The following is an 18,837-nucleotide window of genomic DNA, read 5'->3' as shown; positions in this document are numbered from 1 at the left end:
GCTGAGCTCTGTATTTATAGCTTCACAAGAGAGTGATTACAACACCCGGAGGATGACAAAGTTGCTTCTATCTATGACTCTTTATCACCATGGTTACACCCTGTCATCCCAGACCCCTACGGCTCTATTGCACATCTGTGTTTTCTTCATATAAATTAGTAATCAGCCCTTGTGTTTGTTAGAGACGCAGAAGCTGATTAATGCTGGAGAATCAATTTGGCTCTCAACCGTTTTTGCTCTCATAATGAGAACTAGGCCTACAATATAACCTAATGTCCTTTACACGGTACAACACTAAGATTGTATTATATATATATATATATATATATATATATATATATATATATATATATATATATATATATATATATATACTGTATCATACGTTTACATATACAAACATTCATACTGAATTATTGATTTAAGTGGCAGCAGAGCACTAAAACGTTTAGTTTGCCTTTTGTTTATAGATTGTTCCAAAGCATATTGGACCTCAAGTACATTATCTTAAAAGCTCTTTCCAGCATAATGTTGTTTGGAATGAAATGATCTTCACATGTACCTTCAGAATACCACTCTACTCGAATCACCGCTCTCATAGGACGCATTGCAACAGGCCATTACTGTTCATTTCAACAACAAAGAGAGTTCATAAAATGTTATTTTGCTCACAGGTTAACGTTAGTGTTCTCTAGTTGTGCCTTTTAGTGAATTCAGTACTACATTTTAACATACTACTCTTTCTATTTCTGCTATTTAAAGGTATGGTAAAAGTAGTAGGCTAAGAGCAGTTTGCTAGGATGCAGTTCTGAATAGATTTCAAAGTTAGCAACTCTGGAAGCGTGTTACATGTTAAAACTGATAATGAAACTGTAACCGTGAAAGTTTTTGGCCATTATTTAACATCTAAAAAAGTGGTTGTCAACTAGAGCAACATAAAAATGGCCACAGCTCTGTTCTGATAGGTGATAGGGGTCATGTAAGCAGAAAAGAAACAGTGCTAAATGCTAATAATAAATTGGTGCTAACAATATAATGTAATGCTTAGCAAAGTAAAAAGTAAAAGAGCGGCAAGACGCTATATAAATCTACTATTGTTGACGTCAAATGCCATGTGACATGTCCAAACAAACTCTGCAGTACTTTCTCATTTGGTAGGCAAAATATATTAAAGTCTATATTTAGATTAAATGCAATTAGTTGAATTCAAGAGCGTTTCTTTTTTTCTTTTTTTACATACTTAAGAACGACTTGTAATTTCACATTTACTTCTATTGTCTTTGAAATATGGTTAAAGTTTCCTGCCGAATGTGATGAGCCTTTATGACAAACTAAAATGTACTTTAATTCCATCTCTATTGAAACTTGAATGTCATGCATTTAAATATAGGCTATTTGTAAGTTCGCATTTTAAATGATGAAGCTGCAATTTAGAACATTTAAAATACTGTATATTAACTTTAAATGTGATATTAAATAACACACCACAGCTATTAATCAAGTACTTTACATGTGCTTTGTTAGTGTACTTCTCTAAAACACAAAAGATTAAAACAAAATTATTTAAAATACTCTTTAAAGTAAAACATTTAATTTAACATTCTTATTACAAAGTGTACTTAAGTGTGTTAAGAAACATTCATAAAAGTGTACTTTCTTTAAGTACACTTAAGTTGTTGTAGCAAATTAGCTCTATAGAAATATTAATAATCAATCATAACTTGTTATAATTGATTATGAATATTTAGATCAGTTAATAGAATTAACCTAATGTAGTAAAATTAATATTACAATCAACCCACCTGTTCGTCCCATGAACACTCAGCGTTAATTGTTTATTAATTCCAAGGAATATTCATTTCCAGGGGAGGGAAATGTCTTTCTTACTGTACAGTACTACTAAGAGCCTGTAGTCAAAATCTAAATCATAAAAAACACACTTTGTTGCAAGCAGAGAATCAGAACCAAATTCGTATTGTGCACACGTTTTATTACCTAAATCACAAACATAACTAATCTAAACACACATACATACATGCATAGGTAAAATGGTGAGTGATATGGAACCGGAAGCAGGGAATGGAACTATGGAAAAGATCCATTTAACTATGAAAATAACCATCAGCTTATCGTTTTCAGAGCACCTCATTAAATGTATACTTGCATGGCCTTTGCAGTGGAAACATTTTGTGAAGTTCCTGAAGAAGGATTTTGATGGTTCCATTAGTCTCAATCGATTTCTTCGGCGTTGAATGCATAAAAGTTAATGAACTTGAGTGGTTTGTTTGACTCTGTTCTGGTTGAAGGTTTTTGTCCTATATGTTTGCCTGGTAATTTGCACTTCTGATGCTGTGTATGCATATACAATATTGTAAACAGTCTCATTTATTATCATGCCAATTATTAGTTGGGTCTGTGCAATTCATGGTAATATGAATCAATTGCAATGTTTTGTTACTTTTGTGTGATTACCACCCAGTCGCCAATATACAACCTTGGTCCTCAAGCAAAACCATCTGAGAACCAACGTAAAATGAAGCCCTAAACATTGGCTTCCTTTCAAGCCTTGTGAGCCTTTAGCTCCTTCTCATTGTTTTGTTGTTCAAGCTACAGCTGATCCTCGGGCTTTAGCTGAGGACATGTTGTCAGGTTATGTTTGTTCTGTCTCTTGCAGGCGTGGTTACAGAGGTATGGCTACCTCCACCATACACAACCTAACATGGCCGTCCTGCGATCAGCGCAAACCATGCATTCTGCTATTGCTGCCATGCAGCACAAGTACGGACTAAACATCACAGGGACGCTAAACAAGGACACTGTCGAGTGAGTACTGCTAAGCACACATACATACAGTAAAATGTCCCGTTACACTGAAGCAACACACTATAACAAAACACCCTTTGTGAAAATGAAGTACACTTTAGCATGAACTTTTAAAAAGAGTACTTATTACGGAAATAATATTGTGTATTGTTGAATGTACTGACAAGCACTAAAAGAAAGTAAGCTAAAATATACTTTAAATGTAATTTTTATTGAACCTTGCACTGTATTTAAATGTATTTCTAATTACACATTTGTAATGATGAAGATGCAGTTTAGTACATTTAAACAAATATTTGAACTTTAAATGTAATATTGAATAACAGTTAAAATTATAATCAAGTATTTCACATTACTACTTTACTAGTTCTTTACAAGTGCTTTAGTATGTTAGTCAACACATCAAGTGTTCTTCTTTAAAGCATGACAAAAGATTATTAAAACTTTTAATTTAACATGATTACAAAGTGCACTTTTTAAAAGTTCTTTTTCACAAGGGATTACAACTTACTAGGCCCATTCTCATGAAACTGTGACATTTTCGCATGATTTATATAAAAAAAAAATGTAATTCGAAAAGGAAATCATATTTTCCTGGTCCAAGTACTTGACCATCCTAGGGTTCCCACAGGTCCTTGAAATCCTTGAAAGTTTGTGAATCTGAAAAAAAATATTCAAGGCCTTGGAAAGTTTTGGAAAATAAACACACAGATACAGGTCCTTGACAGTGCTTGAATTTATTGTGTGCAAGAAAGTTTCTGGGAAAAAAAATTATATATTCCCTCCGGTTGGATGAAAGTGTTATTTCGCCTAACACTTTGTGGCCTATGAATACTAGCTTGCTTGATTTACGTTAGTTACGCGCATTTACGCGTTACGTTAAGTGTTTCCCGTGTGAGGTACTTTGTGTTGTACGTTGCCATGACATTCACGCGTGCACGAAACCACTACGATGGTCCCTCAACGTTGTTTGTTTAACACAGCAAATGTGTCCCCACATTAAGTCCTTGAATTTGAGGGTATTGGACCTGGAAAGTCCTTGAAAGGTTCTTGAATTTGAAGTTAACCAAGGTGTGGGAACCCTGCCAACCAAATACTATGGGCATTTTAATGGCATATTCTTAAACTATTACCTCTAATCCTAAGGTTACAGCCTTACAAAATGCCAATAAGGTTGTTAGCCTAACCCTAAAGCGCTATTATTTCTTGAATTCATAAACAGCTATTTCACCTTGTTACATTTCAAATGTTTCAGGGTTGAATGTTACTGAGTTGAAGGTCAACACAAAAATAGCTAAAAACGGTCTTAACTATATTATATGTCATCACACCACATGTTTAAACATAATGATATGTATATAATGAACCATGTACTGTAGTCCAAAAACATGGACTAAAAGAAATACTGAAACCATGATATTTTTATTCCAGTAAAAGTTTTCTAATAAATATTCTATGTAACCCAATTAAACTGTAATAGTGATGAATTTGGACATGCAAGTTGGCTGATTTTCCAAAAATTCCATAAAAACACTAAGCATTAACTCTATCAAAACTCTATCAATAATTTTTGTCAGTAGTAAGTGATATGGACACAAATGACACAAATGTTTCCTGGAATTGAGTCATCAATTAAAATGTATCACTTTTTCTTTGGACTGAAAGTTTCAACCCTGGTCTCTGATTTTTAGCTTGGACACCGCATGCACATTTTCTACTGCTTGTGTAAGTGATTTGAGGAGAAAAGCACAGTGTTATAGAGCATAACACTCTCTGTTTGACCTTGTAGTCAGTTTCAATCTGCCTTTAAACAGTTCTTTTTATTCTCTGTGTTATGGTTTATTGATACTTAAGATCAGGCCTTGTTTCTCACATTCAGTGATATAAATAAATATATCATCTTTTATCTAAACATCCTGTGTAGTAGGTTTGCAAATGCTAATTAATGTTAGCTGTTATTGTGAAATTTCATCTCTTATGTAACGTGCAGTAAAAAAAAAAAAGATTTTTATGAAAGACAACAACGGGTTTTCAAGAGCATTTTTTCATGAAGCTACAGATAGTGTGATTTTGATGACTATAATTTGGTGCTGAATGTCTGTTATATTGACATTGTTACGTTCTCTTGTTTTATTCTGTCTAGTCTTAGTTTTCATTGTCATTGTTTGGTTTATTCCTAATCACTCGTCTGTTGTCATAGTTTCAAATTAAGTACTCATCTGTTCCCAGTTCCTTTGATTGGTCTCCCTGTGTATTTTAGCCCATAGTTCCCTTTGTTCAGTGTTCAGTCTCGTTTAAATCAGTGTGGTTGTGCTAAACTTGTTCCTGTGATCTCCTGTGTGTTCTTTGTTACATTTTTGGATTCATTAAAGACTGTTTTTGTTGTCTTTGTGCGCTCATTTCAGCCACAATGTGACAGAAGACCGAACAAGATATAGATCTTCCAGCGGTCAGATTTCTCTGTTTAGGGCAGGAAAATAAAACCCTCGAGGACCACACAAGTGACTTTTTAGACCTGGCGTGCCATACCAGCTTAAATGAGCGGTGTAAGGCAGGCCTAATGATTCTCGAGGGAAATTTACTGCATTTATGGAGTGGGTGCTGGCTAACAACAACTCTCCTATGACCATCTGCCTCATGGATGAGGACAACGCCAGCCACACTCCTGACCCAGAGACCCAGCTGCCAGCTGCCATCCACCAACAGCACCCAACATGGTGTTTATGCACCGCAGACACGGAGCCCGATCCCTCCATGGATAGAGCGGCAAAGCCGACACCTGAGCCATACTTCGCCCCGGAGTATGTCTGACCAGGTGCGTGAGCCGGCAACATCGTCAGTATCAGTGGGTGTCATCGAGGAGTTTGAGGGAATGGAATAGAGCCCTGCCCATACTCCCATTGCTGAGGGTGAGCTGTGCAAGGTTTCTGTGTTATTGTTTGAAGAAGAGGGATTTCTCCGTAGTCTCCCATCCCGAGGGTCCCACTAAGCTCCAAATCTCCTGCATCTCCATTGGTCCCTCCCTGCTCCAAGTCTCCTGTGTCTCCACTCGTCCCGCCCAATTCCAAGTCTCCTTCGTCGATGATGGTCCCACCTAGCCTCCCTCTCCCTCTTCCTCTACCTAAGCCAGCCAGTCCTTTTTCCCCGCTTCCCCTGGCTCCCTTCAGTTTCTCTGCATCTCCTCTCTTTATTCCACTCTGCTGTGCGGATCCACCTCGAGTCTTCAGGTCGGCAGCTTCGCCTTGGCACGTGGATCCCCTGTTTTGGCCTCGGGCTGCTAAGCCCATCACTCCACCTTGGCCCGTCAACCAGTCGGCTCCACCCCACCCCACCCCCAAGGCTCCACCGGAAACCATTATCCTTACGGCTTCACCGGGCTTCCTTGTCCCTCCGGCTTGGCCTTGGTCAGTTGTCACTCTGCCTGCGCCATAAAATTCCGGCCCTTTGGCTACGCCTCATCCTTCCACCCCTTCCGCTCTGTCTGGCTCCGCTTTCCCTCTGGCTCAGCCTTGGTCCTCAGTCACACCAGCTCCACCTCAGTCCTCTGGCACCCTGTCGTCTCCTTGGCTATGTCTGGCTCTCCAAATCTCCTGGCTCTCCAAATCTCCTGGCTCCACCACTGGTGGTTGGACCGCTGACTTCACCCTGGCTCAGTGCTCTGGGTTCCCACCTGGCTCATTCATCTCCTCCCTGGCTCCTCCTGCATTCATCTCCTCCCTGGCTCCTCCTGCATTCATCTCCTCCCTGGCTCCTCCTGCATTCATCTCCTCCCTGGCTCCTCCTTTGTCCTGGGTTGTCCCGTCTGCCAGTTCTGCGTCCTCCTCCCAAGCCCCCGCCCATTTCCTCTTGTTTTGTAGTTCGCACGAGAACACACCTACCGGGGGAGGGGAGGGGTAATGTCACATCCTTGTCTTGTTTTGTTCTCTCTAGTCTTAGTTTTCATTGTCATTGTCTGTTGTAGTCCTAATCACTCATTTGTTGTGGGTTTCTAATTAAGTACTCACTTGTTCCCAGTTCCTTTGTGTATTTAAGCCATTTGTTCCCTTTGTTCAGTGTTGTTTATGTTAGTGTGGTTGTGCTAAGCTTTATTCCTGTGATCTTCTGCATGTTCTTTGTTAACTGTTTGGATTTATTAAAGATCTCCTTCGTCTTCGTGCGAACACAATGTGACAGACATTTTTTTGTGTGTTAAATATTTGTATGCATGTCCAGCACATCTCCATCTCCAATATACAGTACACACACACACACACACACACACACACACAAACACACACACACACACACACACACACACACACACACACACACACACACACACACACACAAAACAGAGTAAACACAAGAACACTGATTCATTTTAAAATTCTGATGAGTATTCTGATGAATGAACACAGAACTGGCTATTTTTAAATCCATTAACTCTTTTATAGTTATGCCTTAAAGCTGTAACTTTAGCTAACCTAGTGTTTTGTTGTTGTTGGTGTTGTTGTTGTTGTTTTTGGATGAAGGGCAGAAATAACCTCACTCCTCTTCTCTTCTCCTCTAGCTGGATGAAGAAACCCAGATGTGGGGTGCCAGACCAGCTTGAGGGTGTATCTGGATCCCGCAGGAAGAAGCGTTATGCACTAACTGGACAGAAGTGGCAACGCACACACATCACATACAGGTTAGAGAGAGACATGATGTCTCTGTTAGTGCGAATGGTCTAATTTGATCTATAAATATAGCACAGACAAGATCTAAATGTATAACAACACTCTAAATAAGTTGTTTTAAATGTATAGTATACCCATTTTACATGATTATTTTTATGATATTTATTTTCCATATGGATATTAAGGAAACAACAGAAATTAAGGGATAGTTCACACAAAAAATGTACTTCTGTAATTATTTAATCACCTTTATGTTGGTCCAAGTGCATATGATGTTCTGCTGGCACTTTACAATAAGTCCCCATTAGTTAACATTAGTTAATGCATTAAACTAACAAACATTAAATAAGAAAGAGCAATACATTTGTTACAGTCTTTATGAATCTTTGTTAACATTACTTAAAGAAAATCCAGCATGTTAGCTAACGTCCATTAAATAATATTAATGTAAATCAAACCATATATTTATTTTCCATAATGATATTAATGAAAACAAATGTTATAATTGGAATTTCAATGCATATGAAATGCATATTTTTACAGTCTTACATGAGCGTGTATTTTTTAACATATCGTCTCTGTTGGGCGGAAAAATTGCATGTTCAACTGGTACTTTTTAGGAACGGGAAAAAACACTGTATTTTTAAAAAATAATTAAACACTGTCGGTGCATCTTAGTTACCATGAATTCAAATGTACCGTATTATAGTGTTGTCACGATACCAAAATTATTGTTTCGATACCGATACCAAGTCAAGTATTGCGATTTCGATACTTTTTCGATACTTTTCCTGAAAAGGGAGAAACACACTCAAATATCATTGCTGTGCTTTATTTTAAAACCGGGACAACATTCTAATCATATAACACACTAATAAATGAACATATGAACAGCAGATATATTAAACATTTCAACAAAATATGAAATATCAAAATATAAAAAATAAATTAGAGCAATGACATTCAAGGTAAATTTTTTTTATAAATTTAGCAGCATTATCTCATTTATCATAAGAAACATAAGAGCTTTATCTTGATTCTGAACTTTGAATAAAAATATGAACAGTGATTATATTAAACAATGTTTAATATTGGTAACATATGATAAGCCTCATTGGTGATATATTTGACATGTGGGGAGAGAGTTGTGGAAGGCCTATACTTCATGTTAAACATAAATATATAGCAGCAAAGACAACGTCGGCAGTGTTGACGGCAAAATAGGCTACAGAATAATTCGTCTGTATTAAGAGGTGCAATATTTGAAAATCGATAATATTTTTTTAAATTACATTTATATTGTATTTATGTCAAAACTTTCAAACATCAAAATGTCATTTATTAATATGTATTCGTGTCAAAATGACATAGAAACATCTTTTCCTATTCTATTTTGCCTGGAAACGCTTCCAACACGCTTGCGTGTCGCGTGAAAAATAGGCGTCGGTTCTATTTCTAGAATGCACGCGTTTTCCGCGCGTCTCTCGAGCTGCACCCAGACGCGTGTGTCACGCAGGCAGTTATGGAACGCCTAATGGGTCATATTTCGCCACTTTCCTACGTCGTTTTGTTAAAAAAACGCCGTAAAAAGCGCCGTTTAAACGGCCAGGACGCCGCTTTTTACGGCGCCGAAAAGCGAAACGCCGTAAAAAGCGCCGATGAATTGTGTAAACAACGGCGTATTTTTCGACGTTTTGGAGGCGGCGAAAAAAACGACGCTCTAAATGCCCATGTAACGCCGCTTTTTACGGCGCACAGTGTCCCCAATGACGCGTATCATAACGCGTCACAAGACGCGTACTGTTAAATGATAATGATCTCCACCCTGTCTTTTCCAAAGCCAATAAATTTGAACTGGTATCACCCAATCAGTAAAGAACAAGAACAGACGATATTAATCCAACCCAGCACAAGGATGAGATTCGATCCATGCCTCAGCTCACTGAATGTTGCTGAAACTTAGGTAGATGGTCTAGCTCACTGCTAACGTTATACCGCCTTGTAAGGCAAGCATATTTTATTTATCATTATAATAGGCCCACTTTAATCTGTTATTTTTCTATGTTCTTTTGTAGCACATTCTCGATTTTTTTCATCTGATTATTTGTAAAGCACTTTGCATAGCCACTTTATGCATTGTGCTTTATAACCTCTTGCCGCTACTCCCCCTTACACATTTGTTTGTGACGGTCTCATTGCTTGGGAACAATGATTGTAGACAGATAAACTGTAGCCAGTCGTATTGTTTGCCCAGTTGATTTGAAAAGCACAATCCAAACATAACGCAAGATCTCCGCTAGGTGGAGATAATATAATATAATATAATCGTATGCCCTATTCTATGGCGTATAGCCAACAATTATATTGTATTTTTATGAAATAAAATCTTGAATTTAATTATTACAGTCAAACTTAACTGTAATAACGGAAATTAGGATACAATTATAACATGAAAAACAGCCCCAGCATGCGCTTGATGTTCGATGTCTAACTTCACAGTCAACTGAAACATGCAGTTTAATTTTAATAAATAAAGTATATAGTCCTATCTATAATAAATAATTTATTAAACTGAATATATAAATAAGTCCTGCTGCACAGGTTTTTGTAATTATTGCAGATCATATAAAATAAATAATTAGGCATATTGATTGGCCTAGGCCTACTTGTTAAAAGAGCTTTGCGTTTTCATTTATTAGGCTGTTCTACTGCTAATAAAAGAATGAACTAATTTATTAAATAAATAATAATATTGAAGAAATTCTCTCTCTCTCTCTCTCTCGCTCTCTCTCTCTCTCTCTCTCTCTCTCTCTCTCTCGTATAAGTCTGGCAAATGTACGGTGACACATGCTGCCACATACTTTTTCCCCCCTCAATTATGTGGTAATAACGAGATCTTATGTCGTTTTAACGACATCTTTTCTCGTAATAACGAGATCTTATGTTGTTAAAACGACATATTTTTTTCGTAATAACGAGATTAATGTCGTTTTAACGACATCTTTTTCTCGTAATAACGAGATATGTCGTTAAAAACGACATCTTGTTCTCGTAATAATGAGATGCTATGTCGTTAAAACGACATATTTTTTGCCCTTATAAGGACATGCAGTCATGTACAAAATATGCCTCTTTATCCACATAAAATTGACAGCCTATCGCGCCTTTATCACACTTTTACGTTCAAAAAGCTTAAGCAAATAGTAGCAGCCCCCAATCATGCAAAATTAATCAATGAGGGCCTTTTTTAAAATATATTTTATATAGGCCTATAAGGTTTTTTTTAATATGATATATTAGGCTATATAATAAGATTTATTTTGTTAATAGGCTATATCTTCATAGAGATATCATTAAACAAAAAGTAGTCAAACACATCTAACAACATAGCCTAAGTTGTTTATTTTTTACAACATTGTGTTCTTATTTTGTTTAATTAACGGAATGTCAATCTTCGTCTTTATAACAGAAGATACAATACAATACAAAAATCTTCAAGATACAGCCACACAATCTTCACATGTAACGGATTGTCACCTTATAAACAGTCCTTTGGAATGGAATAATAAACCCTTATAATAAAGAAAAAGCTTCAGTGATAAAGATCAAATGCTGTACACACAGAAAAGCAGATGAGCCCAGAATATGAACGCAATGAATTTAATACGTTAAGCGGTTTCCTTCCATAGAAACCCTTTATTATAAAGAAAATAAAGGTGGATCTTAACGTGTCTTTCTATGGGAGGATATGGGATTGCGGTGCAGCAAATCCTTTAAATGGTATTCAATGCAAAACAAAAATGAAAAATACAAGTAGCCAATAAAATAAACAAATTATTGTGGCATTAATTAGCCCATAAACAATATTTATTTTAAAGCCTAAACGAATTTGTTTAAAGAAAAACACCGGCGTTGGGCGTTTATCTGTATAGGCTAAGTGTTTCAGCCGCTCTTTTCAAACTGGCGCAAGAAAATGCAATAGAATTTGATTTGTTAAACATGAAGAGGAATTATCAGTCTGGCATGGCCGCTCGCTCTAACGTTAACCTATAAATGTTCGCTATTATTAAGCGCATATCCGAGTGTTTGTGCGGAGTGTGGAGCGCGCACTGCATGACATGGATGCGCCGGTGCCGTCACTCGCATTTTCCTATCAACAGTGGAAACAACTTAAAATACTCCATCATTTCTGGTCATACAGAAAATAATAATACATCAGTCGCAACTACTTTTATTTGTGTAAACTCACAACAACAAGAACACGTTGTGCTTTTGTAAAATAAAAAAAAACGAACAGGGCGCGCTTTCATGATCTGTGAATTGGAGCGCATCTCAAAAATGACCTGAAAAACAGTGTATAGACAAGCCTCACAGACATGAGAAATATAACTAACTATATAAAGTTTATTAAAAAAATGTCCACCAACGAAAAAAATCCAATGGCAAATACGGTAGCCTACCATCTGATTATGTAATCCTGTCCGTATGAAAGGCGCATCTAGGCAGCGGAGATGTATGGAGATATGTTTGCAGGGTGCCTAACCGCACTGATTTAGAAAAGACTAGTTCATTAATAAACAATTAAAATGCTTCGTTATTTTTTTTCAGACACATTTATTATATTATTAGCCTACTTTTGCCAGTGCTTTGCGGCTGACAAGACAGGACAGGCATGTGACAGAGACTATTTTATGATGTTCAAACATCTTTATATTATATTATATTATCTCCACCTAGCGGAGATCTTGCGTTATGTTTGGATTGTGCTTTTCAAATCAACTGGGCAAACAATACGACTGGCTACAGTTTATCTGTCTACAATCATTGTTCAATGACACCGTCATTGTACTACATAGAAAAATAACAGATTAAAGTGGGCATATTATAATGATAAATAAAATATGCTTGCCTTACAAGGCGGTATAACGTTAGCAGTGAGCTAGACCATCTACCTAAGTTTCAGCAACATTCAGTGAGCTGAGGCATGGATCGAATCTCATCCTTGTGCTGGGTTGGATTAATATCGTCTGTTCTTGTTCTTTACTGATTGGGTGATACCAGTTCAAATTTATTGGCTTTGGAAAAGACAGGGTGGAGATCATTATCATTTAACAGTACGCGTCTTGTGAGGCGTTATGATACGCGTCATTGGGGACACTGTGCGCCGTAAAAAGCGGCGTTACATGGGCATTTAGAGCGTCGTTTTTTTCGCCGCCTCCAAAACGTCGAAAAATACGCCGTTGTTTACACAATTCATCGGCGCTTTTTACGGCGTTTCGCTTTTCGGCGCCGTAAAAAGCGGCGTCCTGGCCGTTTAAACGGCGCTTTTTACGGCGTTTTTTTAACAAAACGACGTAGGAAAGTGGCGAAATATGACCCATTAGGCGTTCCGTTTACACAATTCATCGGCGCTTTTTACGGCGTTTCGCTTTTCGGCGCCGTAAAAAGCGGCGTCCTGGCCGTTTAAACGGCGCTTTTTACGGCGTTTTTTTAACAAAACGACGTAGGAAAGTGGCGAAATATGACCCATTAGGCGTTCCATAGGCAGTTAACATGGGAGCCGAAATAAAAACGGACACGACACGCAGCCAGTGTGTCGCCGGCCATCTGGAATGCGGTCATTCTTAGAAGTATCGATACTAATAAATTAAGGAATCGTGACGTTTTTAATTTCCGATTTACTTTTGAAGTATTGGTGCACCATGCAACAGAGCAAGGTAGGCAACGCATATGTCACTCCCCGCGTCATCTTTTTCTATGAGTCGTGGACCACTTGTGCTCGCACATGCAGCCATCTCGCTGTAGTGTTTTGTCACATGACACTGACAGCGGCAGGTTCTTTGCTGCGTGCGTCAGGAAAAAAACACAGACGTCCATAGGGAGGCGTTTTTTTGTTTTTTTTTAAGTATCGATACTGATAAATTTAGGTATCGTGACGTTTTTAATTTCCGAGTATCGCGATACTTTTGAAGTATCGGTACACCGTGCAACACTACCGTATTAAAAGGATGTTCTATAATATGAATGTGTGTAGTATGAATGTAAACCAGACTTACTATATGCGCCATTTTGTTACTGTCATGTGACCTTACCAGCGACATTCATAAATCCTCTTCCGTGGCCTCATGGGATAGTAAAGTCCATATATCTCGGTGGAAGTAGTACTGTAGGTCACCGGGGGACTTTTCGTCTACTGTTTTTCGAATACTATGAATTTGGAAATACTACTCTATTGGCGTACATTCTTTGAACATACTGCTCTGTTGGCGTACTTCACATATTATATAGTAGGGAAGTATGCGCAGTGGTGTAAACTATTTGAGTTATTGTAATTAGTTACTGTACTTGACTGAGTATCAAAGATATTAGCAACTTTTACTCTCTACTTGACTGCATTTTTTAACTGAAGTATATGAACTCTTTAATCTAATATTTGTGATGAGTAATGTTGTTACTATTTTGCATGGCACCTAACTTTTAGTGCAGCAGTTTATTTCTGATACACAAGAAGTGATACCACTATCTACAGGGCATTGAAGGTACTAAATCTAATGCGTTTTGCCATTACTCACCCAAACTTGTCATCAAGGCTACTTTACGCGAACGCGAGTGCATTAGCAGGTAGTTGTCATTTGGCCAAAATTGTTTAAAATAAGTTTCCTCAGGAATCACTTAAAATAGGTGGACTGTAACTTTAAGTAAAGTTAAGACTAAAAGGTTTGGTTACTATTATTTGAGATGAGCAACAGTTTACTGAACCTTGATCAACCAACACCTAATAGTTTGGAACAACAGACGTCCCTCAAATCGTCCCGTCTCTGCCATCCTTCAGCGGATCCTGCACTGCAATAAAGACACAGCCAAGCATATAATAACCTCCAGCATTCACTCTTTAACCTTCAAGAAACATATTTGAATTCCCTGAAGATTACCTTCTAAAGGGCTCGGAGGAAATAGAGTGTTCTCTCACCTCAATTTAGACTTTCCCGGTTACAGCGGGCGATAACGGAAATGATTTATTCAAATCCTGCTTTTTTTAATTGATGGGCCAACTACGCAAATGGAATGTAAATGAAGACAGGCTTGGCAGTGAGTGACTGGCCTCTATAGAGAAAAGTCAGCTGAGATTTTCAGGGCCTCTCAGTCTGTTAGAGGAAGATAAAGACTTCAATGTGGGGAATTCAGCAAAGATGCCAGTCTAAGGGCAGTCGGTGAAATTTACTTTGGAAATGAAAATGCTTTCTCTTTTCTGTGATATTAACTTATCATAATGGTGAGGGTATTTTACTATGATATTTGATAGTGGTGGATTTCGATCAGTGGGAAGGTTTTGATGTTAATATCTGATTAAACGGAAAAAGATTCTCACACTGACACAATCTCAAAACACCCTGTTAATAGCACACATGAAACGAAGATTTGCTAAAGATAATACAAGCACTCTAGTAAAGACAAGCTCTCCCTGGTACCAGAAGAAACTGCAACATGAGCCTTTACATTTCCCTCAATATTATGCTTAATGCAACTACTTTAACCATTTAGTAATACAAATTGACAAGGATGTTACACATAACAGCCTCTAGCTTCAGTTACTTGTGCGCCTCTTCAGTTGCTCGAGGTCAGGGGAGTGAGGTTTACTTGCACAGTAGAGGTGGGCGGATCGATCCTAAAATATCGATACTTCGATACTGACGTGGTATCGAAAAGGATCGATCCTCACATAAAAATATCGATCCAAATGGGTGTTTTTTTTACCAGTAATTTTTATTAATTTAGCACGCAATTCAGTGCGTAAAATAAGCTTCTAAGTGGAAAAATAAGCGAATGTTAGCGGATAATTGTGTAGGATAGAACTTTTTCTCCTAGTCATCTGGATACAAGACGAAACCAATCAATCACAGAGAGCGTTCGTTGCTGGTGCTTCACTGAGCTCACAGGCACGTTTGGGAAACGAAGCCTTGCTTAGATGACAGAGAAACAATCGGGAGTTATTTTGCAATAAACAAAGCAAAAGTGTATATAACGGTTCAAAATGTTGAGGACAGTAAGATTTTTTTTAATGAAATTAATATTTTTATTCAACAAGGATCGATGCATTAAATTGATCAAAAGTGACAGTCAAGGGTTTTTCACTGTTAAAAAAATCTACTTCATATAAATGCTGTTCTTTCAACTTGGTTCATCAAATAATTCTGCATCATGGTTTCCACAAAAAAATATGAATCTGTTTTCAACATTGATAATAATAAGTTTTCTGTTTTCTGAGCTGTAAATCAGCATATTAAAATTAATTATCATCATAACTGGAGTAATGATGCCGAAAATTCAGCTTTGATCACATGAATAAATTACAGTTTACTATGGCATAGAAAACAGATAGCCTATGTTAAATTGTAATATTACAGTTTTTACTGTATTTTTGATCAAATAAATGCAGAAGAGTATTAAAAATCTTACAGACCCCAAACTTTTGAACAGTAGGCTAGTGTACAATAGTACTTTTACTATAATTAGGGTAGTTTTGTAATAGTCACTGACTAATAATTACAGGCGAGTTGAGAGCACAAATCACAAAATATTTAGTAGTCATGAAAACGTTTTCAGATTTAGCATATTAATGATGCATTCACCTCATAAATCATGACACACTGCTCTAGCACAGGAAAGTGCATACAAGTTCAAGTGCATGCTTTTAAAATTAAAAAGTATTGGTATCGGTATCGATATCAGCGATACTGGCCCTGTATTTACTTGGTATCGGATCGATATCAAAATTTGGAGTATCGCCCACCTCTATTGCACAGCTCTTGCTAGTTGGCCTCCATTACACACGATTTGAACGTCTCTGGCACGGGAGATGTGCGCGCTAACAAGAACGCTAAAGACCGAATCCTCTAGCGTCAGTCGCTAGTGCATCTCTTTAGGCCTGCTAGGGGAGTGATTTTTACATGCACAGCTCTTACTAGCGGACCTCCGTCACAGCTTTAGGGATTTTTTAAAGTTTACTCAACTGGAAAAATTAGTTACATCAGCTTAAATTTGGTCTGTGCTTTCAGCGAACATAACATAAGCTTTATATATTCAAAAGTAATCATGATGTATACTTTTGGATCCAAGCATTTGAAGCTAAACAAAATTGTTATATTGAATGGAAGCTTGTTTTCATCAGGAAATAAAATAAAAAAGTAATTGTGTGTTTATTTCTCACAATTTAGGGCTTTTTTTCTTAGAATTGAAAGTTTATTTCACAATTGCAAGCATATATTTCACAATTCTGTCTTTATTTCTTGCAATTATGAGTTAATAGCTCGCACAAAAAAGAAAAAAGTCTTGCAATTGCGAGAAAAAAAGTCAGAATTATGATATAAAATGTCACAATTACCTTTTTTATTTTTTATTCCATAGTCGAAACAAGCTTCCATAATATCACATTACTGATGTAAAATGGTATTTTGGCGGACTTTACACTAAACAACTTAAATTTGTCTAACTCATGTATCAGTTAATTTATGTCAATTTATGTAATACCAACTTTTTTTGCATAACTTTTACAAGTTTGTCTGACAAAATGGAAGTTGAAAGTTTTACAGTGTAGAACATGTAAACCGTTTTAAATCACAAGTAAAAATATATTTTAGATCCTTTTAGAAATTAAAGGGGATAGTTCAGCTAAATTTTTAAATTTGGTAATCATTTAATCACTCTCATGCTGTTAAATTTAGTCTCAATGTTTGCTAGAGAGTTCAACTCCACTGCTAAATAATGATTTTTTCTGTTTGTTTTTCTAGCATTAAAAATGTGACTCCCAAAGTGGGAGCACGAGAAACACATGAGGCCATTCGCCGGGCGTTCGACGTATGGCAAGGTGTCACGCCGCTACGCTTTGAGGCCGTGCCCTACAGCGCTCTGGAGAGCGGCAAACGCGACGTCGACATCACCATCATCTTTGCCTCTGGTTTCCATGGTGACAGCTCTCCTTTTGATGGAGAAGGAGGCTTCCTGGCACATGCTTATTTCCCAGGGCCGGGCATAGGGGGCGACACACACTTTGACTCAGACGAACCCTGGACGCTGGGCAACCCAAACCATGATGGTGAGAGAACGGCAGGTTAGGCCACATTTTCAATTTCAACAATTAACAAACCATAAAGTTGCCATTTCAGCAGGAATGCAAATGTGACAGAGCAGCAAAATCTTTAATGGCATCTGGAGACTTTTACAAGTACCACTGAAAAATAAATGACTTTAGGAAGTGTAATGGCTAAAACCAACACTAATTCTGCAAAATAAGACTCATTTAAAGTAATTAGTGTTATAATTTACAGGCTGAAATTAGTGTTTTAATGAACTGCCGTTTGTAGCTTTTTACATATTAAGGTGGAGAATTCACTAAACTGCTGCACCACCTGCTCATAGTATCTCACCGGGGCATTTTCTAACCAGCTTAAGCAGCCACAAAATGTAATGAAGCCGTTAGTAAAGTATGTAATTTGCTAACACTAATAAAGTTCTAAGTGTTAACATTAGTTGATGCATAGCAGCATATCATGAACATTACTTTTACAGCCATATTTATGATCAATGGCAGGGCAGAGTAATAGCTGTGAATTCTGTACAAATTTTGTTTTACAGACCCCAAGTTAGCACAGACGCTACCAAATCTAACATTCACATAAACACTGTTTCTGAACTCGATGAAATGCCTTCTTTGTAGTCTTCCAGGAATGAACACATCACAATATTAATCATTTAAATAATTCCTGCCCTAGGCATATGCAAAAAGGGGCGATGCCTGGTTGAGTTGCATTAGAAGTGTGTTCAAACTTGAAGTTATGGTAAGTGGTGGGACATTTCTGAAACAGTTAACTTAAGCAGTTAACTTATCACAACACACTTGTCCACAGCTGACCAATTAGAGTGCATGTGCTTACCAGAACGAGTGTCTTCATAGAAACAGGAACTAAACAGATCGTTACTAACAGACTGTGAAGAGAGTTGCTGCAACAATGTCAAATATGTGAAAAATAATGTTTTTTTCTTTCTTCTGAACATTCAAGCATGAAACCCTATCCTAGTAGACACCAAAGACAAAACCAAGACATTACAAAAGGGCATAATAGGTCCCCTTTAAAATAACATTTTTCTATTTTAACATATTTTAAAAAGTAAACTTTTTCCTGTGATGCAAAGCAGGGAACCCCTTCTCTGGTTCCCTGAGAAGGGGAACGAGACACTGTGTCCTAGGACGCTAATGGGGAATACCTCTGGCATGACCGGTGTCTGAAGCGCGTGTCAAAGCACGACAATAACATTGGCCGGCGACAGCCTATAACGTTACTACTGGTATGACCAGAGT

The 18,837-nt window shown here is 37.4% G+C and overlaps 1 protein-coding gene across 2 annotated transcripts in view; it reads left to right on the top strand.

Moving 5' to 3' along the window:
• Window positions 1–18,837, top strand: part of mmp16b (matrix metallopeptidase 16b (membrane-inserted)) — a 46,066-nt gene that overhangs the window by 10,852 nt on the left and 16,377 nt on the right. Inside the window, exons 2-4 of one of the 2 annotated variants that reach the window (XM_084119390.1) lie at window positions 2,675–2,823; window positions 7,373–7,492; window positions 17,270–17,589. In XM_084119390.1, the coding sequence (XP_083975516.1) occupies window positions 2,675–2,823; window positions 7,373–7,492; window positions 17,270–17,589 (589 nt within the window). The remainder of the gene's footprint in view (window positions 1–2,674; window positions 2,824–7,372; window positions 7,493–17,269; window positions 17,590–18,837) is intronic. The other variant, XM_084119391.1, reaches the window with a different exon arrangement.

This window comes from Abramis brama (assembly GCF_963993115.1).
Source record: "Abramis brama genome assembly, chromosome: 7".
Lineage (NCBI taxonomy): Eukaryota > Metazoa > Chordata > Actinopteri > Cypriniformes > Leuciscidae > Abramis > Abramis brama.
This window is presented reverse-complemented; position numbering and strand designations above follow the sequence as displayed.